Source organism: Terrapene carolina, unplaced genomic scaffold (assembly GCF_002925995.2).
Source record: "Terrapene carolina triunguis isolate 2854851 unplaced genomic scaffold, T_m_triunguis-2.0 Scaffold33891, whole genome shotgun sequence".
Classification (NCBI taxonomy): domain Eukaryota; kingdom Metazoa; phylum Chordata; order Testudines; family Emydidae; genus Terrapene; species Terrapene triunguis.
Genome location: NW_020698242.1, coordinates 6,756,484 through 6,778,174, shown reverse-complemented (window position 1 = coordinate 6,778,174; position 21,691 = coordinate 6,756,484). Strand labels below are relative to the sequence as shown.

Below are 21,691 nucleotides of genomic sequence, written 5' to 3'. Positions count from 1 at the left end.
GGAAAATACAGCCCAACAGTGCTGAGTGCACAATTATATTTAAAGTGATGCTGCACAATCTAAAATTTCAGGGATATCATGGGCTTAATCTAAATTCAAATCTGGTATGTGGAGCCAAATTTTCACAAGCAGCCATTAATTTTCATTGTGCATGCTCCTTCACATGTAAACCCACATTTGAGTACACCAATCCTCTGTGCAATACATTATTTCACAAGCATAAATATGGGGTTTGCTTACACACATGGGAAAGTACCTCAACTAGGGAGTGCATCACTTCCACATTTAAAAAAAATCTCTATGGCTGTTAGGATTATAATGCTTACAACACACTGATCACTTCTCTACTCTACTAGGAACATCTTAAAAATTACTTCAGTTTTTATTACAACTTTGCAAGTGAATTTAATGTTCATGAAACTGACAATGTTGATCAAGCATAGGACCAAGGGAATTCCCATATGCAGTGAAACCAGCAGTCCATGTATTCTTGTACCAAGGAAGATTCAAGACCCCTTCAGTAGATAGTTATCCCCTTCTTCCTAATCTCCATTGATTAGAAATTGTTTTATGCCCTGAAGTATAAGGGTTTATATCACATCCAAACTCTAGTTTTGGCTTTTTTTTTTTTTTTTTTTTTTTTTTTTTTTTTTTTTTTTTTTTTTTTATTTTTTTTTTTTTTTTTTTTTTTTTTTTTTTTTTTTTTTTTTTTTTTTAAACCACCCTTTTTAATGTAATTTGATGATTTCATTTTCCATAAAAATATCCAATCCATTTTTGAAACTTTCTAAGCTTTTGTCTTCAATGGTATCTTGTGGCAAAGAGATTCATAGCATAATATTGTCTTGCGCATAAAAATATTTCCTTGTATTAGTTTTCAATTCCCTACCTTTCAATTTGATTAACATCCCTTCTCCTCATATAGACATACACAGCCCTTACAGTGCACTTGAGCATACAATTCACCTCCTATTCCAGTGCTTGGCCTCTCATAGAGTCTGGTCAACACTACAGAGTTAGGTCAATGCAAGCCAGCTTATGTTGACCTAACTATGGAAGTGTCTACACTTAAATTTTGCTCCCGATGTAATTGCCCTGCTATGACGACTTAATAACTCCGCCTCCATGAGGAGTGTAGAGTCACAGTTGTATAGTTAGGTCAACGCAATGTCAGCGTAGACACTGCGTTGGTTACATCAACTGTTACTGGCTTTCAGAAGCCATCCCACAATGCCCCACGCTGATAGTACAATTGATTCAAGCATTCCTGGTAAGGAAGCGCACTGCTGACACAAGGAGCAAAGTGTAGACACGCACAAGCAATGTAATTACTGTCACGACCGTATGCCAACGTAAGTTAGGTTGACTTAATTTTGCAGTATAGACATGGCCTAAGTAAACAGACCCTGCCAGTTGTGTGGTTGTTTTTTCTGATGTGGTCACTAAAAACTAGGCTATGGATCCTAAATTCACTTTTACTTGTGACCCCAGGCAGGTTTCAGACCCAGGGGTGAGATCCTGGCCACAGTGAAACCAATGGCAAAATCTCCAGACTTCAATAGGGCCAGGATTTCACCCAGGTCTCCAGTGTTAAAAAAAAAAAATCTCACCTGAGATATTTAACCGGAAAGGATCTACACTGCTAAACATGAGTGAATGAATAAAAGATATGTACTTCATAAAAAAGACTCTCTATAATGTTCCTTCTAAAGAGGCATCAGGAAGCTGCAGGGTATAAAGAAATGGATCAACAGAAACATACACATAGGGATTTACTATATATCTCCTGCTTATACCTCACACTTGTGCCTTGCAGTGAGAAATAGGCATTTCGTCTTCCTAAAACATACAGTGCTGGTGTCAAGGAGGGCACAAGGCTGCTTGCAACAATTCAAACACCTAAAATGACCCACTCATAAGCCATGAAAATGATCATTTTAAACAACACAAGGAAAAAAATCTCACCTAATTAATTATTTTACTCAAAAATTACAAATGCCACAATTCAGGGGCATTAAAAGCAGTAAGGGGAAAAGGGTGCTCTCTCTCAGCCTCCTCAATTTTAAATGTTTGGTATGTGTTAGGAAGGCCAGGGAAAAAGAAAAACAGCCTAAGCTTTGCATTACTGCTCTGTCAATGCTATAAATCCCTAGTCTGGAGGGTTTACTGTTTAAGGTTTAAAGAAGAAAGACACACACACACAAAAAGTACCTGCTAAGCTTAAGGTGTTGAGAACAAACTGGGTACCATAAAAAATAGTGAAGCAATGCTCTTTATACTGTGTTGCTTTCCCGCGCTCAAAATCCTTTGCATTTTTCCCAGGGCGAATTTCCTTTATTTCCATCAGATCCACTGAAAGAAAATAACATGTGTCAGTACAACCTGTGCTTACATAATTCCAGCAGAGACCAATGCAAGAAGACAAACATGTCAAAACATTTATTATTAATTATTATTATTATTATTGTATTAATTTATATGATTCTGACGTCTGGGACTTGCTATTGTGGTGACTGCCTAAATGTGTTTCAGCCCTCAAGGCTGGGCCAGGGGAGACTGGGAGAGGCAGAGGCGGCTTTTTTGCAGAAATTTGTTAGTCTCTAAGGTGCCACAAGTACTCCTCGTTCTTTTTATTCCTGGGACCATGACGCTCTCTCCACTGACCAAGTTATATATCAAAATCAATAGGCTCGACAGGAAGAGTTGTCCGCACACTTTTGCAGGTGTGATATACTTTGGCACTGGAGTTCCCTTTCTGAATGGCAAACTGTTTGGGGGTACTCTAAATGGACAACACACCACCACCACTAGTTGATGTTACTTTATTTGCACCATGAAACCAACTCAAACTTTTTCTGGTCTGCAGAACTTGAGCAGTTTTTGTGGGAAATCTACACTTTACACTTACGTTTCAGAACTTTTTTTGGCTAAGCCTCAATGTAACCATTACGATATCTATGAACCTTCCTCTGCTCAGGTCCAAACAGGTCTCTGTCTTTTAATACAACTTTTAGCACTGCTGAGTGACCTATGCCTTCCCATAGAGCATAGCTACACTTTAAAAAAATCATGAAAGGAGAACACTGTGCTGATATATGGCCTAGAGTCAGTCCTTATCATAGCCCGAAGCCTAGGTCTGCATAATATTTGTGAGGCAGCACTGAAATAGAATATGTGCACTCTTACGATAAGATATTTATTAGAAAACTGAGGAAGTGGTTTCGTTCTGCCCGTAGACTGGACAGAAGCACGCATGGCTCTTCCTACTTTTGACAGGTCAAGAGTTACTTGTTACAGGATGAGGAGTGAACCAAAAAAAAAAAGTTGCACAGCTGCTCTTGAAATGTGTTTATCAAACCATACAGTGTCAGAGGAAATTGACTGGGGGTTTCTGTTTGTGTGTTTTACAATTCAGGGATACAGACAATGTATTTTAAAAGAACACCTCGTTGCTACTAGATCACAACATATCAAATGTAGTGAAATAAAGAGGGAAAGGGCTGACCACCTGTTTCTAAAGCTCTGTGGGATGATTAATTTTTATGTGATGTGGTTTGGTGTGAGGTGGTGGAGAGGGTTGATCAGCAAAGCCTGGATGGTGGAATATTCATACACCTAGGAAGTTCTTATTGTGAGTGAGACTATCCCAGACCAAACTTACTGCTCCATTTGGAGTTGTTTATCCCAGAGATGACATTGCTGCTAGGAAAGGGGAAGAAAATGATTATTATTTTGTATTGAGGTAGCCCTGATAAGCTGCAGCCTTTGACCAAGTCCCCATTGTGCTAGGTTCTGTAGAAACATGGAACAAACAGACAGTCCCTGCCCCAAGGAGCTTTATTTCCCCCAGATATTTATCTGCAAGATAAAGTGACCACTCCTTCTCCCAGATTCCACCCACTAACTCCCAGTAAGAATAGTGGGAAAAAATAGATGGGAAAAATCTCCATCCACATTTTTCAAATGTGGCTGCATAGAGTAGGCCCCTAAATCTACGTTTAGGCACTGAAATATGTAGCCTGAATTTTAGAGATGTTGAGCAACGAAGAGCTCCCACTGAGTGTTCAGCCCCTCTGAAATTCTTACTTAGATGCCTCAAATGGATCTGAGCCTATCTTAAGGTGTCTGTGATGGGTTACCGTAGCGTCACAGCGTCCACATTTTAAAATGTTGGTGTTACTTCCCAAGCATGTCAAAGGGGGTTTGACAAAGACACATCAGGGTGCAGAGACCAGATTTCAATTCACAGTAAACCAACAGGAAACATTTATCAGATTCCCTGTAACTCTACTTGAGTGCCTTAACCACTCAGCCACCACTCCAGACCTCCAATCTTGAAGGTTATGGGTTTAGTCTTGATGGATCTCACAATGAAAGGCCATCTTCAGTTCACCCAACTGCAAAATGGGTACCTGATCCATGGAGTTAGGCAGTCAAACATGATACTGGCCACATCACTCCCTTGTGTACTGTGGGCTATGAAACTGACATGCTTTAACCATGTCAGCCCAATGAGCCATTGGCTGGGGGAAACTTTGACTTGACTGTAACTCTACTGAACACCAGAAACACAATCCAGAGATAAAAACAAAGATTTCCCAACCCTAATTGTTGTTTCCATTTTGAGTTACTATTACCCCATACTGACCTCTGACATAGAAAGAGACAAGCTTGCTTAATTTCTTCCCTGTTGCTTGCACACACACACACACACACACACACACACATTCTTTTCCCTGCATTATAACGGTGATACCTCACTCTCGTGTTCTCACCCTCTCTGGTGTGTATGTGTTATTTTGGTTAGGGTGTGTGATTGGGTGATTTTTTTTTTTACCAATATAGTTATACTGGTACAACCCCTAGCATGGATGCAGTTATACTGATATAAGGTACAGTTCATTCCCCTTTCCTTACAGGAATAAGCTATACTAGTTATAAGCACTTTTATACTATCAGGGGTTATATAGTTTTAACTCTATCAGCATAGTTGAAGTGGAACAAGTTTGTGTGTGGACAAGAAGAGCCACACTGCATCCCAGCTCTGCTCAGATGTGCTTTAGTATTCATTTAATTGGAGGACAAATCAGATAGTAAACTTATTACCCAGTTAGAACAGGTAGCTGAATAGTTAGGACCAGATTTTTAAAAAATATTTAGGCATTGTTCTGCTCAGCATTGCAATGCCTAACAGATTTAGGAGTCTATATCTCATTTTCAAAAGAGATTTAGGCATTAAGTGAGCACAAAAAGACTTTAAAAACCTGGGCCTAAGTGACTAAGCTCAACCATGAGGGAAGGCAGTTACGAGGGAGGGAGAATAGAAAGAATGAGAGTGATGTAGGTCAACTTCCCTATCCAGGGTTCAAATTCAGTATCTTTTATGTTCCTGGAATTATTATACTTTATTTCCCTTAGAAAAAAAGTTCTATAGAATTTTATAGGGATGAAATTGATAGGTTGCTGTAGAAACTATCCTAAATAAATTCTAGAATAGGAAAGGATAACCATTCTGTAAGGCTGTTTTTTAACCACTTTGTTGAATTTTATATAAAGATACATAATTCTGTGTTTAATTTTATGATGATGATTAAAACTAGGCCGCCCTATAGAAGGGCTATCCTTTTGTATTAAATACTATAGGGCTTTCCCATATGGCCTATATTGTGAATTGTGAGGGGGGACAACGCACTGGGAAAAAGTGCTCTCTCTAGGGCACTGTCATGGTGAAAATCATGGGCTAGACCCTCAGAGAGACAGAGGAAGAGTCACAACAGATGTGATCCTGCTGTTGTGCAGAGCTCCTCTGACTTCACAGGCATAGAGCTCACTGTAGGATCAAACTCTACAACTCCACTATCCAGACTGGCTGCCCCTGACTGAATGAGAAAAGGGTATAGCTAGGAAAACGCATACCCTGGAGAAAGATTTGTTTAAAAATGTCTCAAATTCAGTCCGATAAGTTTGCTGTACTGACAAGAGCTTATAATCAAACATCTAGAATGCACTGGCAGTTTAACAGAATGGTCTTTTATTGGGAAATACAAACGGAAAATAACTCCTGCCCCCACAATACTTGTAGAATGCACCAGAAATTCTATCATTTGCCACCCTCTTGCTGTCTTGAAGCATTAGACCCGTTCATCTTCCCAATCGTGTGCTCAAAATATAAAGCCAAGTTCCGCTCCCAGATATGCACACAGGACTCTCGTTACACCAGTATGTATGTCCAAGGGTAAATTTTGACACCAATGGCCTGATCGTGCTCCCACCATAGTTAATAGAAATAACACAGGCCCCGAAAGGTAATACTTAGAGTTTCAAGCTCCCTGTTGGTCCATAAAAGAGTACTCAGAACAAGACAACTAGCACACATCCCAAGGAAATATATAACCATAAAACAAAATCAAATAAAGCCACAGACTCAAACCCAGCAACGTGAGATAGAGGAAAACCTCACATTTATTCCAATAAATCTCATGCCAGTTTGGACAGCCAGAACGTGCTAAACCGGTTTCAAAATGTCAGGCTTCTAGTTTACATTTCATTCATTCCATTAGGTGGCTATTTCTGTAGGGTTTAAAAGGATTTACTTGGGAGGCTAGTCAGTCATCTTCTCAATTTTGACAACTTATTCAAGTGACTACTTGTCCGGACTGGATCCCGAAGCACCTTCAGTTACCATAGTATTTCAGACCCTGAGATGGACTTGTGGTGTAGTGGCCTGCGCATGAGGCTAAGATCCAGGACCTCTCAAATTCCAGTTCCAGCTCTGCCAGCGAGATGCATGGCCTTAGGCAAGTCTTAGTTTCTATGCATTGGGAAGTAGATAAATAGTATTATAACAGAGATGTTGCATGGATTATATGCACAATGCCTCCAGGAACTCCCATTGCACCAGGGCTCCAAGTTTTTTGCCTGACAACTTTTGACCCAAGAAATCTATATTCTTCTCCATTCAAATAAGTTACCAAGAGAAATACTTATTTAAATAGTCACATTGTTCAAAATATGCATTACTATTATTTTTAATACAGTAGTGCCTAGAGGCAAGGGCTAATCAGGACTGGGACCCTTATGCAGGGTGCTGTACAAACTCAGAATAAATGACAAAATTTACCCTCTGGATGTAACGAACAGTTGGAAACAGAAAATTTCTCTAAGAAAATGTATATGCATAGGCCAGGTTCACCCTACAAGCCATCTACCCAGCTGTTACCAACAGTAACTTCTAGTGTCTTGCTTACAACACTCCTGCTAATATATCCCAGAATGATGTTGGCTTTTTTTGCAACAGTGTTACACTGTTGACTCATATTTAGCTTATGGTCCACTATGACCCCAAGATCCCTTTCCACCGTTCTCCTTCTTAGGCAGTCATTTCCCATTTTGTATGTGTGCAACTGATTGTTCCTTCCTAAGTGGAGTACTTTGCATTTGTCCTGATTGAATTTCATCCTATGTACTTCAGACCATTTCTCCAGTTTGCCCAGATCATTTTGAATTTTAATCCTATCCTCCAAAGCTCTTGCAACCCCTCCCAACTTGGTATCATCCAAAACTTTATAAGTGTACTATCTATGCCATTATCTAAATAATTGATGAAGATATTGAATAGAACGGGACCCAGAACCAATCCCTGCGGGACCCCACTCGTTATACACCTTCCAGCATGACTCTGAACCACTGATAACTACTCTCTGGAAATGGTTTTCCAACCAGTTTTGCACCCACCTTATAGTAGCTCCATCTAGGTAGTATTTCCCTAGTTTATTTATGAGAAGGTCATGTGAGACAGTATCAAAAGCTTTACTAAAGTCAAGATATACCATGTCTGCGGCTTACCCCCATCCACAAGGCTTGTTACCCTGTCAAAGAAAGCTATCAAGTTGGTTTGACACAACAAATCCGTGCTGACTGTTACTTATCACCTTATTATCTCTTAGGTGTTTGCAAATGGATTGCTTAATTATTTGCTCCATTTTCTTTCCCGGTACAGAAGTTAAACTGACTGGTCTGTAAGGATCTTGAAGATCTTGAGAAAGGATTTGAAGGAAGGAAGAGTAGTGGCTTGATGAACAACTCCACAGAGGGTGTTCTGTGCATGAGTGGTAGGCATAAAAGAAAGTATAAAGATGCCTGTGTAAGACGTGGACAAACAGACAATGGAGGCTGACTTCATTAGTAGGACAGGGCTGAAGTGATAATATATAAGAACAAGTAAGTAGGGAGGGAACAACTGAGCTATGAACTGCCTTACAGGTAAGGACCAGGAACCTTATCCAAATCCCAGTGAAGTCCATCAGAGTCCTTCTAAGGACCATCAGCAGGTTTAGGATCAGACCCAGAAGCCAGTTTTTGATGTGCTGGAGAAGGAGGAGACCATGAAGGGACACAAAGAAGAGGGTGACATGGTCAGAACAACATGTCAGGAAGATTAATTTAGGAGCAGTGCTTTGAATTGACCTGATGGAATAAGTAGGGTCTCAGGAAGACAAGAGAGAAGACGGTGACAGATAAGATGTGAAAAGATAAGAAGTTTTGAAAACTTTAGTGGTATGGTCAGAGAGAATTATATATGTAAGTATGGATAGGAGTACACATACAGACTTAAACACATGAACAGAGGATGATTTTGCCTGTAGCCAAAATTTTGCTCATGCATTTGAGAAATGGATTTCAGAAAATATAATCAGCCATTTGCACTATAAAATGAGAAGGTTTCTTCTTGGGAGGGGCAGAAACCTGACTTGATCTGATAGACACACAGAACTCTGCAGTGTAGGAAAGTGTGCAAATGAGCACCCAGCGAATGTAAAAAAGCTTTTTTAGTTTCCTTTTGCAAATGCACCTTGCTGTGGTTGGCAGAGACAATGGCTCTATTCTCACTTCCACATAACCCAAGAATTAACTATCAAATTGCCACTAACAAGGTGTGCCACTGTACACCTGTTGTTTTAGTCAAAACACGAACATGGTGTAGTGCTGTGAGTGCAAAGCAATGTTTTTCATCAGAGAGTAAGGCGGCCTGACCACCTACAGACAGTACACACCCCAGAAATCTCACACACCTTGGTACACATGCAGTATGGAAAATAACTTGACTCACGGCAGCGCTTCAATTCAACCGAAGCTGTCCGGAGCAGAGCTCTGGTAAATATTTCAAACCCGTGTGGCAGAAGCACCAAGCCCCGGGGGCCCCCACGGGACACAAGCCCCGAGCCCCAATGCCCTTCATGGGGCATCAGCCCTGAGCCCCAGCACTCCAGGAAATACTCTATGAGAAATTAAGCCCTGATTCGAGGACAGTAAAATTTAATGAGAGGTATTATGCTGTAGTGGACTGAGCGATAATTATAAACCACAAATCCATTTGAAACACAGTTACAAAGCCTAAGGATTTGATACAACGCAGAAGACACACGGGGCTAAAGCTCCAAATGACAGGGAATTTAGCCATGTGACAGACTGAAACTAGCGGGAGGTGCAAAGCTAACACCCACAGTTTAACAAATTCAGGTCACACAAGAGTACGGTAAGGACAAGTACCATTTTCCTGACTATAACTACATTTTAAATAGAAGACTTCTCACTAGGCAGCTCACAAAACTTTACTGAATTTTTTACAGTCCTCTCTAGTTTGGGATCTTTTAGATTAGGCAGCAGTCAATGTGAAAAGGCTAGGGCTTGAAATTGTGAGGCCAAGTCACGCTAATCATATAGCGGTTTCTATCCCACTTTATAACATTTACATCAGGGGTGGGCAAACTATGGTCCGGGGGCTGCATCTAGCTCTCCAGACATTTTAATCTGGCCCTCGAGCTCCCGCCGGGGAGTGGGATCTGGGGCCCAGGGCTTGCCCCGCTACGGCGCTCCAGCCAGGGAGCAGGGTCTTGCCCCACTCCGCGCAGCTCTTGGAAACAGTGGCATGTCCCCCCTCTGGTTCCTACGCGTAGGGGCAGCCAGGGAGCTCCACCCGCTGCCCCCATCCCAAGCGCTGCCCCCGCAGTTCCCATTGGCCGGGAACTGCGGTTAATGAGAGCTCCAGGGGCGGCGCCTGTGGATGGGGCAGCGCACAGAGCTGCCTGGCTGCGCCTCTGCATAGGAGCTGGAGGGGGGACATGCTGCTCCTTCTGGGAGCTGCTTGAGGTAAGCGCCATCCAGAGCCTGCACACCCCTGATCCCCTCCTGCCCTCCGAACCCCTCAGCCCCATCCCAGAGCCCGCACCCCCAGCCGGAGCCCTCACCCCCTCCCACGCCCCAACCCCCCATTTCATGAGCATTCATGGCCCGCCATACAATTTCCATACCTAGATGTGGCCCTTGGGCCAAAAAGTTTGCTCACCCCTGATTTAATGCACACACACACAAAAAAGGGGGGGAGGGTTAAATCCCAAGAAGTGAAATAAAATTTACATTTAATGGAAATGAAATCCGGAGCTTTGAAGAATAAAATACTGACTGAAGTCAATGGGAGTTGTGGATGCTTGGTGCATTCATGCACATTTATGGTGCAGAAGTGCTATGAAGTTCATTAAACGCTGTCCCTGTTTCAGTGACTGGCCGTAACAGGAAGTCTGGCCTTTGTAAATTAGCATTTAAACACAAAGTGCATGAGCTGCTGAGGGAAGAAGTGATCACAGAGGAGTTTAAGGCTACACATGTTCATCTTTTCATTTTACCACAGAAACCAAGCTCTAAATACCCAGCTGAAAAAAAACACATACACACTCACACCAAAGCACTTGAAAGTCCCCTGGGTAAGAACTGAAATAGATCAGCTTCAAAAGAAAAAAAAATGGTGAATTTTAACGTCTCTTTGAAAAGTAACTTCATACAAATCAAAAAGTAAATTAACTTTTAAAAGTGAGCTAATAAAACACTCAGTTGCCGTTCAGGATATACAAGAGAAAGGAAGTGATGGAATGCAATTTTGAAGAGATTGGTGTGGTAAAACTTTACATGTATGTATACACTGCTAATTAAGGAAATTCAGACAGATAAAAGAAAGAGTGGCAAGGCTCTGACGACCAAGAAAATAAAAGTTACTCCTAGAAACTGACATAATCAACCCTAAAATTCAGCCAACAGAAGCACTCCTATTGTTTTACACACTGTAAAAACCTTCACTTCTCAATAGGAAAATATGCAAAATATTCACCACTTTTTCCATAAGGTGTAGGTGGCATGAATGTTTATTTTTGGTCTTTAGATCAGTTCATATGAAGGGGAAAGAGATGAGGGTTTCCCACAACACAGCAAGTTTCCTTCAGCAAGATGATCTTGAGTAAAACTTTCAAAAGCAAGTGACCTAGGTGCCTAAGTTACATTTTCAAATGCAACTCGCATGCTGAGTTGGCAAAATCCCAGTGACTTTCAATGAGATTTAGGCACCTACATCACTTTGAAAATAGCACTCACAGATGTTTTAAAAAAATGTTTACCCCTGTCTCTGAAGGCTGGGGAATTGTGCACAATTTAATTGTTCTCTCATTGGAAGGCCATTAACTAATATTCTCAAACTAAAATTAACAGTTACGTTTTCAGAGACAAACTTTGCACAACAGCATAAAGTTCATGAGTTATACAGATCACAATTTAATTTAAAAGAAATACCACCCTTAGTAATCAGAGTGGCACTATCTTTGGCATGATAGATATGACTGTATCAACATCTATATCAAACTCCTGTCCAATGATGGCTGCCCGGTCTGCCAGCTGGTATGCAGATAATTACACTATGCTTCTGTGTAGTACAGCTCTGGCAAACATTGATAACACTGCTCTACAGCCAAAATGCTTCTGAAATAAATGTAGTCAAACTTTACTAATTCTGGGTCACTGAGAACGAAAATGATGCTTAAAATTGTTGATTGGCTCTAGTTTTCAAGATATGCTATTGGGTCAGTATATACGACCCTTGACTTGGGAATGGTGGAGGATAAGTGAGTTATAAAGGGAAGGGATCTCAATTTAAACCAGAAATGACTAAAATACATCTTTGACTGGATCTATGAATAAATCTATGACTGGGTTTGGACAGTACTTGCTTTTTAGACAAAACAATGAATGATGCAATCTGAAGCTGGTATTGCGTCATACATGATATGAATTGCATCACGTTATTCCTAGAAGTCATGGATGATGCAATCATAATGAAGCTTACATCACTCTGCTGAACAAATTGCCCTATATCAGCTCTAGAAATCATACAGTGTCGTGCTCTCTTATTTGTCAGTGTTTGATTTTGCAAAGGGACACATTTCTGTTTAGCCAAAGTGAGCAGAGATGCCTCGTACTTGTGTGAACAGTGCAGATAACCTCTGCTATGTTTGTGGTGAAGTGACTTTTGCATCACAAAAGCGCAGTATAACCACTATGGTTATGCATCCGAAGAAGTGGGTTGTAGCCCACGAAAGCTTATGCTCTAATAAATTTGTTAGTCTCTAAGGTGCCACAAGAACTCCTGTTCTTTTCACTATGGTTAAGAAAGCCTATCACCTTTATTTTGGCTGCAAAATTGGAGATCAGGACAAGAGGTGGGCCCCACACATATGCTGCAACACTTGTGCAACAAATCTTCGCCAGTGGTTGAACAGGAAAAGGAAATCTATGCCTTTTGCAGTGCCAAGGATTTGGAGAGAGCCAACAGATCATACCAGCAATTGTTACTTCTGCATGGTGCCTCCAGTTGGGAAAGGTGTGTCAAAGAAGAAAAAGTGGACTGTGCATTATCCAAACATTCCATCAGCTATACGCCCAGTACCCCACGGAGAAGGACTGCCGGTTCCTGATGCACCAGAATCATTCTCACTTGAGTCAGACGAGGAAGAGGAAGAGGATGAAACTTCTGGTCCTGAACCATCAATGTCACAGGACCCACATTTTCTCCCATCCTCCTCCTCTGAACCACACCTCATAACACAAGGTGAACTGAATGACCTTGTCAGGGATTTGGAACTACCCAAGAGTAAGGCAGAGCTGTTGGGCTCCAGACTACAGCAGTGGAATCTCCTGGCAGGTGATGTTAGGGTTTCCATGTTCCGTGACCGTCAAAAGGATCTTGTCCCATTCTGCTTCATGGAAGGTGATCTTGTAGCCTGCAACAACATCAATGGTGTGATGGCAGCCCTCAACATCGTTCACGATCCAGATGAGTGGAGACTGTTCATTGATTCATCGAAGACGAGTCTTAAAGCTGTTTTACTGCATAATGGCAATGTTTTGCCATCAATTCCAGTTGGTCATGCATTCCATATGAAGGAAACCTATGACAACATGAAACAACTTTTGAGGTGTATAAACTATGACCAACATCAGTGGCAGCTCTGTGGCGATTTGAAGGTTGTTGCTCTCTTGCTTGGTCTGCAGACTGGATACACAAAGTACTGCTGTTTTCTCTGTGAATGGGATAGTCGTGCAAGAGATTCCCACTACATCAAGAAAGATTGGCCACTCCGACAGTCATTGGAGCCTGGGAGGAAAAGTGTTCAGCATCCACCACTTGTTGAATCAAGGAAGATTTTGTTAACACCCTTACATATCAAGCTGGGTCTGATGAAGAACTTTGTCAAGGCCACTGACAAAACACAAGTAGCTTTCAAGTACCTCCGTGGAAAATTTCCAAGGTTAAGTGAAGCTAAGATAAAGGAAGGTGTCTTTGTTGGTCCTCAGATTCGTGAACTTCTTCGAGATGATGCATTTGACCATGCACTGCGTGGCAAGGAAAAGACGGCATGGAAAGCCTTCCAGTTAGTGGCAATAAATTTTCTCGGAAACAACAAGGCAGACAACTACAGGTTGTTGGTGGAAAACCTCCTCAAGGCATACAAAACCCTTGGTTGCAACATGTCACTAAAGATACATTTTTTGTACTCTCATCTAGATTTTTTTCCACCGAACTGCGGAGCAGTGAGCGACGAGCACAGCGAGCGATTTCACCAGGACATTGCAACAATGGAGAAACGCTATCAGGGCAAATGGAGCCCATCAATGCTTGCAGACTATTGCTGGACAGTGACAAGAGATGCTCCATTTAATGAATACAAGAGACAAGCCAAGAAGCGCCGAGTAGACACTGAATAGGACTAACCTATGTACATAATAGTTTTTTGCCTTTTGTTTCATAATACATTTTATTTATATAACCCTTTTGCTGATTTTTAAAGTGTTACATAAACAGGACAGGTGAAATATTATCATGTAAAGCAACCATAAACACATGAAAAGACCTAGGTTTACAATTTATGATTAAAACTCTACTATCTACACAATATACATAGACATAAAATGTAAATATCTTAGAAACAGTAGCCAATCAGTTGTTTTAATTGTCATATTTGAATTCAGCACATCAAAATACATAATAAATAGCATATTTTATCTCTGAAACAGACGACTTTTCAAAAATTGTAGACCAGTGTAATCAGATATCCTCTTACAAGGGTGAAATACTGCAAGAGACACATTTCACAGGCAAAGTTCCCTACCATACAGAGTAATCCAATCTGAGAATGAGAACAAAGGCAGTGCAATCTCATGAGCAGAGCCAGAAACTGCAAAACAGGACTCCTAGATTCTATTTCTGTCTGCCAGTGACTCTCTGCCTTAAATTCATCCACTGTAAATACAGTAAGGTAGCATGAAAATCCCACCTATCCTCCAGAAAGGAATGGGGGGGGGGGGGGGGGGGGTTGTTTTGTTTTAAACAGGAATTCAGTGGAATTCCCTTTGTCAGGCAGGAGGACTCTCAAGGCTCCTGGACTGCATGGGTAGAATAGTGCCGATTTACATACTTCACAGGTTGTTACAAAGCTCTTAAACCCACTTTTTCCACAATGCAGTCTCTAAATCTGTGTTTGTGCTCTCACAAAAACCCATATAGTTCATGATTGTACAGCGGATAGTTGGGAGCTTAACCACCCAATTTACAAGCACAAATAATAACACCAAGCCCTTTTATAAAGCTTTCCATCAGTAGATGTCAAAGCGCTTTACGAAGAGGTCAGTATTATTATCCCCATCTTACAGACAGGGATATTGAGGCATAGAAAGGGGAAGTCACCTGCTGAAGTCACCCAGCAGGCCAGTGGCAAAGCCAGGAATAGCCCCCAAGTCTTCTGACTCTAGTGCAGTTCTGTATCTGCTACGCCACAACGCTTCCCCGAATGTTTGATATTTGCATATGCAAGAAGGGTAACTGCAATCAGAAAACACAGGCCAAACGTTATAAAGACATATTTACATGCCAATACTGGAAAGGGGAGAACTAAGAGGAAAGAGTTCTCCATAGCCAGATTTAATGTTTAGCTAGAATACAAAAATTATGTTCTTTTTACAAATGAGGAAACTGAGGCAGAGAGCAGTTAAGTATTTTATTTTACTTTATACTAAAATAAAATATGCTGCACTATGGCGCTTTTCACATCTTTCCACTACAAATGAAGGAAGCAGCAGACAGCAGCAAGCACAATATTCTTACATTGCATCCAGGTAGCACTGGGCTGAAGAAAGAAGAAATGGTTAATATGCTCTACTCTGAGGCGTATCATCAGCATTAAAAGCCTTAATTTGGACCGTTTATATTCCAGTGTTTAGCAACTGTTAGCCCATTATCTGGGTGTCCATGTCTGCCACTCACAAACACAGCTGTTTAACCTTCTAAGAAAAACAACAATTGCAGAAAAAATAAAGACCATTAGCAAAACCTCCTCAATGTTCTCCTTGAAACTCCTCTCTGATGTGAGGCCTACCAAAAAACACACCAGATAATGGTCTGACAGCTGATATGCTACGACCACAGTTGATGAGTCTTCATAACCATCCGATTGCTGTCTTGACTCCCCACATCTGTTTGTTGTATCTACCTGTTATCGCCAATCTGATACTTCAATTGTAAGCTCTGGGACAAGAACCATCTTTCTAGAATGCGTGTGTAAAGTGCCTAGCCCAATGGGCCCCTGATTTAGGCTCCTAGCAGCTACTACAATACTAATAAAGAGAATGATGATGAGAAAGAGGAAGAAGAGTTGGAGACTTCATTCCAAATTACATTTTGTGAGCTTTACCATCAGTCCAGTTCTCATGCAGATCACAGACAGCTCATGAAGAGCTTGGATTTGCACAACGGCAAAACCCCATGTTTGTTGCAAACTCACAGAGAGCTGACAGGGGCTAGATGTGGGACTAGCAGCCATACTGTGCCAGAAGTTTGCAGAGGGAGACACAGAACGGACAATTTAACAATTATAAGTAATGAGAAGAGGAGACCACATCTACACGCACTCCTCTCCTCCCAAACTGTCAGCCTCCCTCCGTCCTTGACCTCCCTCCTCTTCTGCCTCTCCAACTTATCCCTGGGTGGCACAGTCCATTCTTATGGCTACAATTCCCACCTTTACCCTGATGACTCTCAAAGTCTACCTTTACCTTCTGTACAGCCACGCATGACTTACCATTTCTTTCGGCATAGCCGACTTCCTATTGAAAACTGAACTTCTCAGCTTCCTTCCAAAACTTCCCCCTTCCATCAATGTCAATAATTCCGTCGCCCTTCCTACAGCCCAGTGATGTTCACAATCTGCACGTCAGCTGTATCTCTGCCCACTTCTCCCACAACCAGACCATCACCAAATCCTGTCACTTCTTCCTTTAAACTTCATCCTTTCCTCTCCATTCTACCAGCTAAAATCCTTGTCTGTCCCTTGGTCACCTCTTGCCTTGACTATTGTAACCAACCTTCCTGTTACCTCACTCCCTGCTGTCCACACCTAAACCAATCCAACAGGTGTTCAGAGTTCTCAGAGGATGAGAACTATGCACCCAATGGACCACTCTATCAGTAGTCTGGTGGAATGCTATAATTACCTAGTTAGTATCAAGAACTACTGACATACCATCTTCTAAACAGAAGCTCAATGGTTTTGGATCAGGGTGGATTGATTTGGATCAAGGTGGATTGATTTAAATCAAAGTGATTTAAATCATTGATTTTAATTCAGCAAGAAGGAAACCTTGATTTAATTTATCAGTTTTAAATGTGTTTTACATTTTTACTCTTTAGTTATTTTCCTTAAGAAAGATTGATTGTCATTAGTTGGTAAAACATGTTGATTTGCAATTAAATATAGCCTTTACAGTAAATTTGGTGCTTCTTTTTGCTAACCAATAAAATATACTACACCTATACACATTTATTTAAGCAATTACATAGCTTAACTTTATACTCTTAATTTTTATATTTTTTATTGTGTCAGAATATGGTGACTAATCCATTTCTTATTTCTTTTTTATTTGCAATTTGAGTCAAGCTCTGTTTGGATGGAAATTCAAATGTAATTTTAAAAGCATAAAAACAGCATTTTAATTTTATTGTTAAATGTGCTGGATACATAAGGAAAAAAAACTATCAAACATATTTTTCCATGTATTAAACAAAGGAAATATTATCTGTAGTTAATTAATTACACTGATTGTTTCTGGTCACCATGTCCTTTAAGATTTTAAAAACTAGTAGGTCTCATCCTCTCACACCTAATTTTCATTCATAGATTGGAAAAGGAAGACAAGCTTTCCTTATTTTTCAACTCCCAGCTGGTTTCCTAACTTTGAATGAACTAATCATTGAACTGAACTGGTTGAATGAACTGAAGAAAATATTCTCTCTGCACCCGCAGAAGAGGCTATTGTTGTCAAAAACTGAGTTAGCCCCTTCTAGGTGCTTAGCTAGTGACTTCCGCCAGTTCAGTGGTTTGTTTGTTTGTTTGTTTAACCTGGCAGCAAAGTTAATATTAAGTTAATGCTTAATATTTTTGTATTTAATTTAAATTATGTTAATAGATTATAATAAATTTAGGCCTTAACATAGTCAATTTCAAATTTAATTTTAAATACCGGTAGGTTTATTTTTAAGAAATAACCCTGCCGTTAATTTAATTTTTTTTAATCAATTAATTGGTTTGGTTTTTTTTAAAAATTTACCACTCTAGTTTGGATATCTTTAAAATCAAAGTCTTTTTTAAATTTGACAAGTGGGAGAGGGAAACACACACCTAGGAAGGAGCAAGTCCATAATATGTAGGATCAAACTACTGGCATTTATTGCCAAGAGCTAGCGAAAAGAGGAACCTTCCCAAATTTCCCCCCACTTCCTGACTAGTGGGTGTGACCTGTCCCAGTTTTATAAACATTCCCACATATCTGAAAGTTAACTTGATTTTACCACAATATGGAAGAAATCAAAAATATTGACAATCTAGGTCAGCTTCCTTTTTCTTAAAAAAAGATTGCAGAAGTCATTTTACAGAGGATAGGAGGTGCTCTCAAAATGGCCAAGTAGATAAAGAAATGTCAAGATAGTCCACCCTTTTACCTTCAGCAAGAAGTTTCTTTTCAAAATCTTTGCATGCATGCACACACACACACACACACATACACACATTACTTTTTCACATTCAACTGAGACTCTATTAACTCATCTGAGTGTAAGTTCTCATAGCTGTGAATCATCCAGCTGGAAGTTAAGCAGTGGGAATCCAGGGAAAAGTTTGCAGAAAATTGCAAATCTTCCACTGACTCCAGCAGAACCTAGTCACCACAAACTTTCCCTCAAAGGCTTTCCACGAAGCAGTTCAGTGTAGATAAAGGATGAAATGGCTGTTATGGATTGGTCTTTTGGTGCCCTGATCTTGTCAATTGCTTGCTTTATGATCCTGAGCAAGTCATAACTTCTCTGGGTCTCAGTTTGCTCATCTGTAAAAAGGATATAATAATACCAGGAGATTTGTGAGGCTAAATTAGATAGGCTTAGATGAAAATATTCTAATTATTATAGGAAATCCTGGCTTTGGCTAGAAAAGACCAACAACAACTGCCTGTTACTCTCTCTAGCTGGTCTCATTTTACACTAATAGAAGAGATTGGAGCAGAAAATATACTTTCACTAACAAACTCATGGGGGAAAAGACCTCCCATCTTTCATATAGTCCAAAAGTAGCCAGACACATACTTACTCTTAAATTAAAGGCCAGCTAGGCACTGCAAATATACAGCAGAACTGTAAGGAAACCCCGTAATGAACAAGGCTAACCAAGGTCTGCATGAGTTAGAACAGGGGTCGGCAACGTTTGGCACGCGGCTCGCCAGGGTAAGCACCCTAGCGGGCCGGGCCAGTTTATTTACCTGCTGACGCAGCAGGTTTGGCCGATTGCGGCCCCCACTGGCCGTGGTTCGCCGTCCCGGGCCAATGGGGGCAGCGGGAAGCCGCGGCCAGCACATCCCTCGCCCGTGCTGCTTCTCGCCGCCCCCATTGGCCCGGGACGGTGAACCGCGGCGAGTGGGGGCCACGATCAGCCGAACCTGCGATGTCAGCAGGTAAATAAACTGGCCCGGCCCACCAGGGTGCTTACCCTGGCGAGCCGCGTGCCAAACGTTGCCGACCCCTGAGTTAGAACCTTGCAACTGCATCCCCAACATCTCTAAGTTGGTATGGGCAAAACAGAAACTATTGCTGCAAATTAAAGAAACAAATTAATGCACCCAATGTCAGACACTCCAAGCCTTCCTCTCTGGATTAGACCATACAACCACCATTATTTCAGCTTTGCTACCGTGATTAAAGGATCTAGACTTTGGGCAGGTCTAAGTGCTACATCGTCGCACCTGCACCGCTATAACACATCTGGTGAAGACACTCTATGCCGACAGGAGAGTGCTCTCCTGTCAGCATAAATACTCCACCTCCGTGAGAGGTGGAAGCTATGTCAGTGGAAGAGCATCTCCTGCCGACACAGCACTAGCGTGGACTGCGCTTAGGTTGCTGTAACTTGCAACACTCAAGGTTGGAGCAGTGGAAGCATCTTGAAAGTGGGAGGGCCACAGGCACCTGAACCATGGACCTGTCCCTCCCCCCCTCCCCCCCCCCCCAAGATCTGCCCTCGCACCTCCCCTTCTCCCCGAGCCCCTGCCCTCCCACTGCCTCTTCCCCCGAGGCCCCGCCCCCTGTTTGCCCCTCTCTCTGTTGCTCACCCTTATGGCTGGGAAAAAGTGGGAGGAGCATGGCCCCCTGGCCCACCCTGTTCCGGCACCCCTGGCTCAGAGTCAGAAAGTGTCTTTTTCCCACCCCTGAGCAACGTAAGTTAGATCAGCTTAAGTGGTAGTGTAGACCTGCCCTTTATGAGATCAGCTTCCTTATCTTGAAAACGTGTTAGATACTAGCAGCAGAGTTTGTGTCAAAGTTCAGGGTCTGTGAGCATCTCCAGTAAAAATTCAGTGGAAAGGTGTGTCTTTGTCACAAAAATCTTTCTTTGCACTGTCTCACATGCTATCACTTCCACCCAGAATTTCTTGCCCTATCCTAAAATAACACTTTTTTTTTTTACTCTCAAAATGCTTTACAACAGCAGTATTATTATCTCTATTTTACAGATGGAGAAACTGAGACACAGAGGTTAAGTGACATGCCTAGAGTCACAGAAACAGAGCCAGAAATATAACCCAAGCCTCCTGATGAACGGTCCAGTGCTCTTACACCGAAATGACCACACGGTAATCATTCAAATCTATCCTTAAAGCACACTTCTTCTGCAAAGCTCATCAGTGCAAATCCACTGAAGTAATATGGGACCAATACTCCTATTGAAATCAATGACAAGATTCCCACTGACTTTGGTGGACGCAAGATGGAGCCCAATATGCATAGCATTACCAAAAATTTGAAATAAAAATAAAATGAAGGCTTCTGATTACTGGGTGATCCCACATACTACTAATGGGAGGGTGTGGTATTTAAGCACAATGGGAACCAGTTTAAGGGCAAAGTTTCAGCTATCTGAAGTTAAATAATTTTTGGTTACTGCTGATATAGGATGGTTTTGAACTAGTGACTTAGAGGTTTGGTAACTGATTACCAGTACCTTTGCCCCTCTAAAATATCTTATATGTAGGACAGTTTCTAAGGTGTCAGGAGGACTATCTGAGGTGCTATAAGAAACAGTATGTAATAACTGGGGGTTTGGGAAGAAGGCCCATTATTTTGCAGCCAATTTCTGCAGATAAATTCATCTCATTGTTTTGTATCTTGTGGAACTCGGTGCTGCACAACCAAAAAAAAAAAAAAGTTACTTTGTGCAGAACAAAATCAAGATAGCTAAAAACACCCCAAGCATGAGTGAACATGGCCAGTGCAAGCTCAGATCTGTTTCTTACAGACAGCTATTTGCATAATACTTTGCATTGCCACATAAGGATACACATGTTGTTGGTTTTAATTTTAATAAGTTCATGAAATCCTCTGTGACCAGCACCTGCTGTGAAAAGCTCTCTCACAAAGGTATGTTATTTTCTTCAGTCTGCCTGGCTTTTAAACTGCACAGCAGGCTACGTTTGATTTTTACACATCATAGCTAGCAGGAGGTCTACACAGGCTATTCTGCGTAGTAAAATATTGGGAGTGGAAAGAAAAAGAACAGTGGCACCAAGAACCTTTAAGGAACACATTCAATCTAGCCAAGCAGCCTGGGACATGGAGATGCTTGATTCCTTATTGGCAACCTCTCACCTTGCAACTAGAAGGCAAGTCTTACTCCTCTGCAACAGAGAATGCAGCCACAAAGGAAAGCAAGCAACTGATCTGGTATCTCAATTTCAGCAGAGCTTAGGATCCTGCACGTGCCAACCACAGTGCATTTGCTGG

The 21,691-nt window shown here is 41.4% G+C and overlaps 1 protein-coding gene across 1 annotated transcript in view; it reads right to left on the bottom strand.

Annotated features, from left to right (window-relative positions):
* The window catches only part of LOC112106861 (1-phosphatidylinositol 4,5-bisphosphate phosphodiesterase gamma-2), an 86,709-nt gene that overhangs the window by 49,768 nt on the left and 15,250 nt on the right, over nucleotides 1-21,691 (bottom strand). Inside the window, exon 3 of the mRNA XM_024200325.2 lies at nucleotides 2,212-2,352. Within this exon, the coding sequence (XP_024056093.1) occupies nucleotides 2,212-2,352 (141 nt within the window). The remainder of the gene's footprint in view (nucleotides 1-2,211; nucleotides 2,353-21,691) is intronic.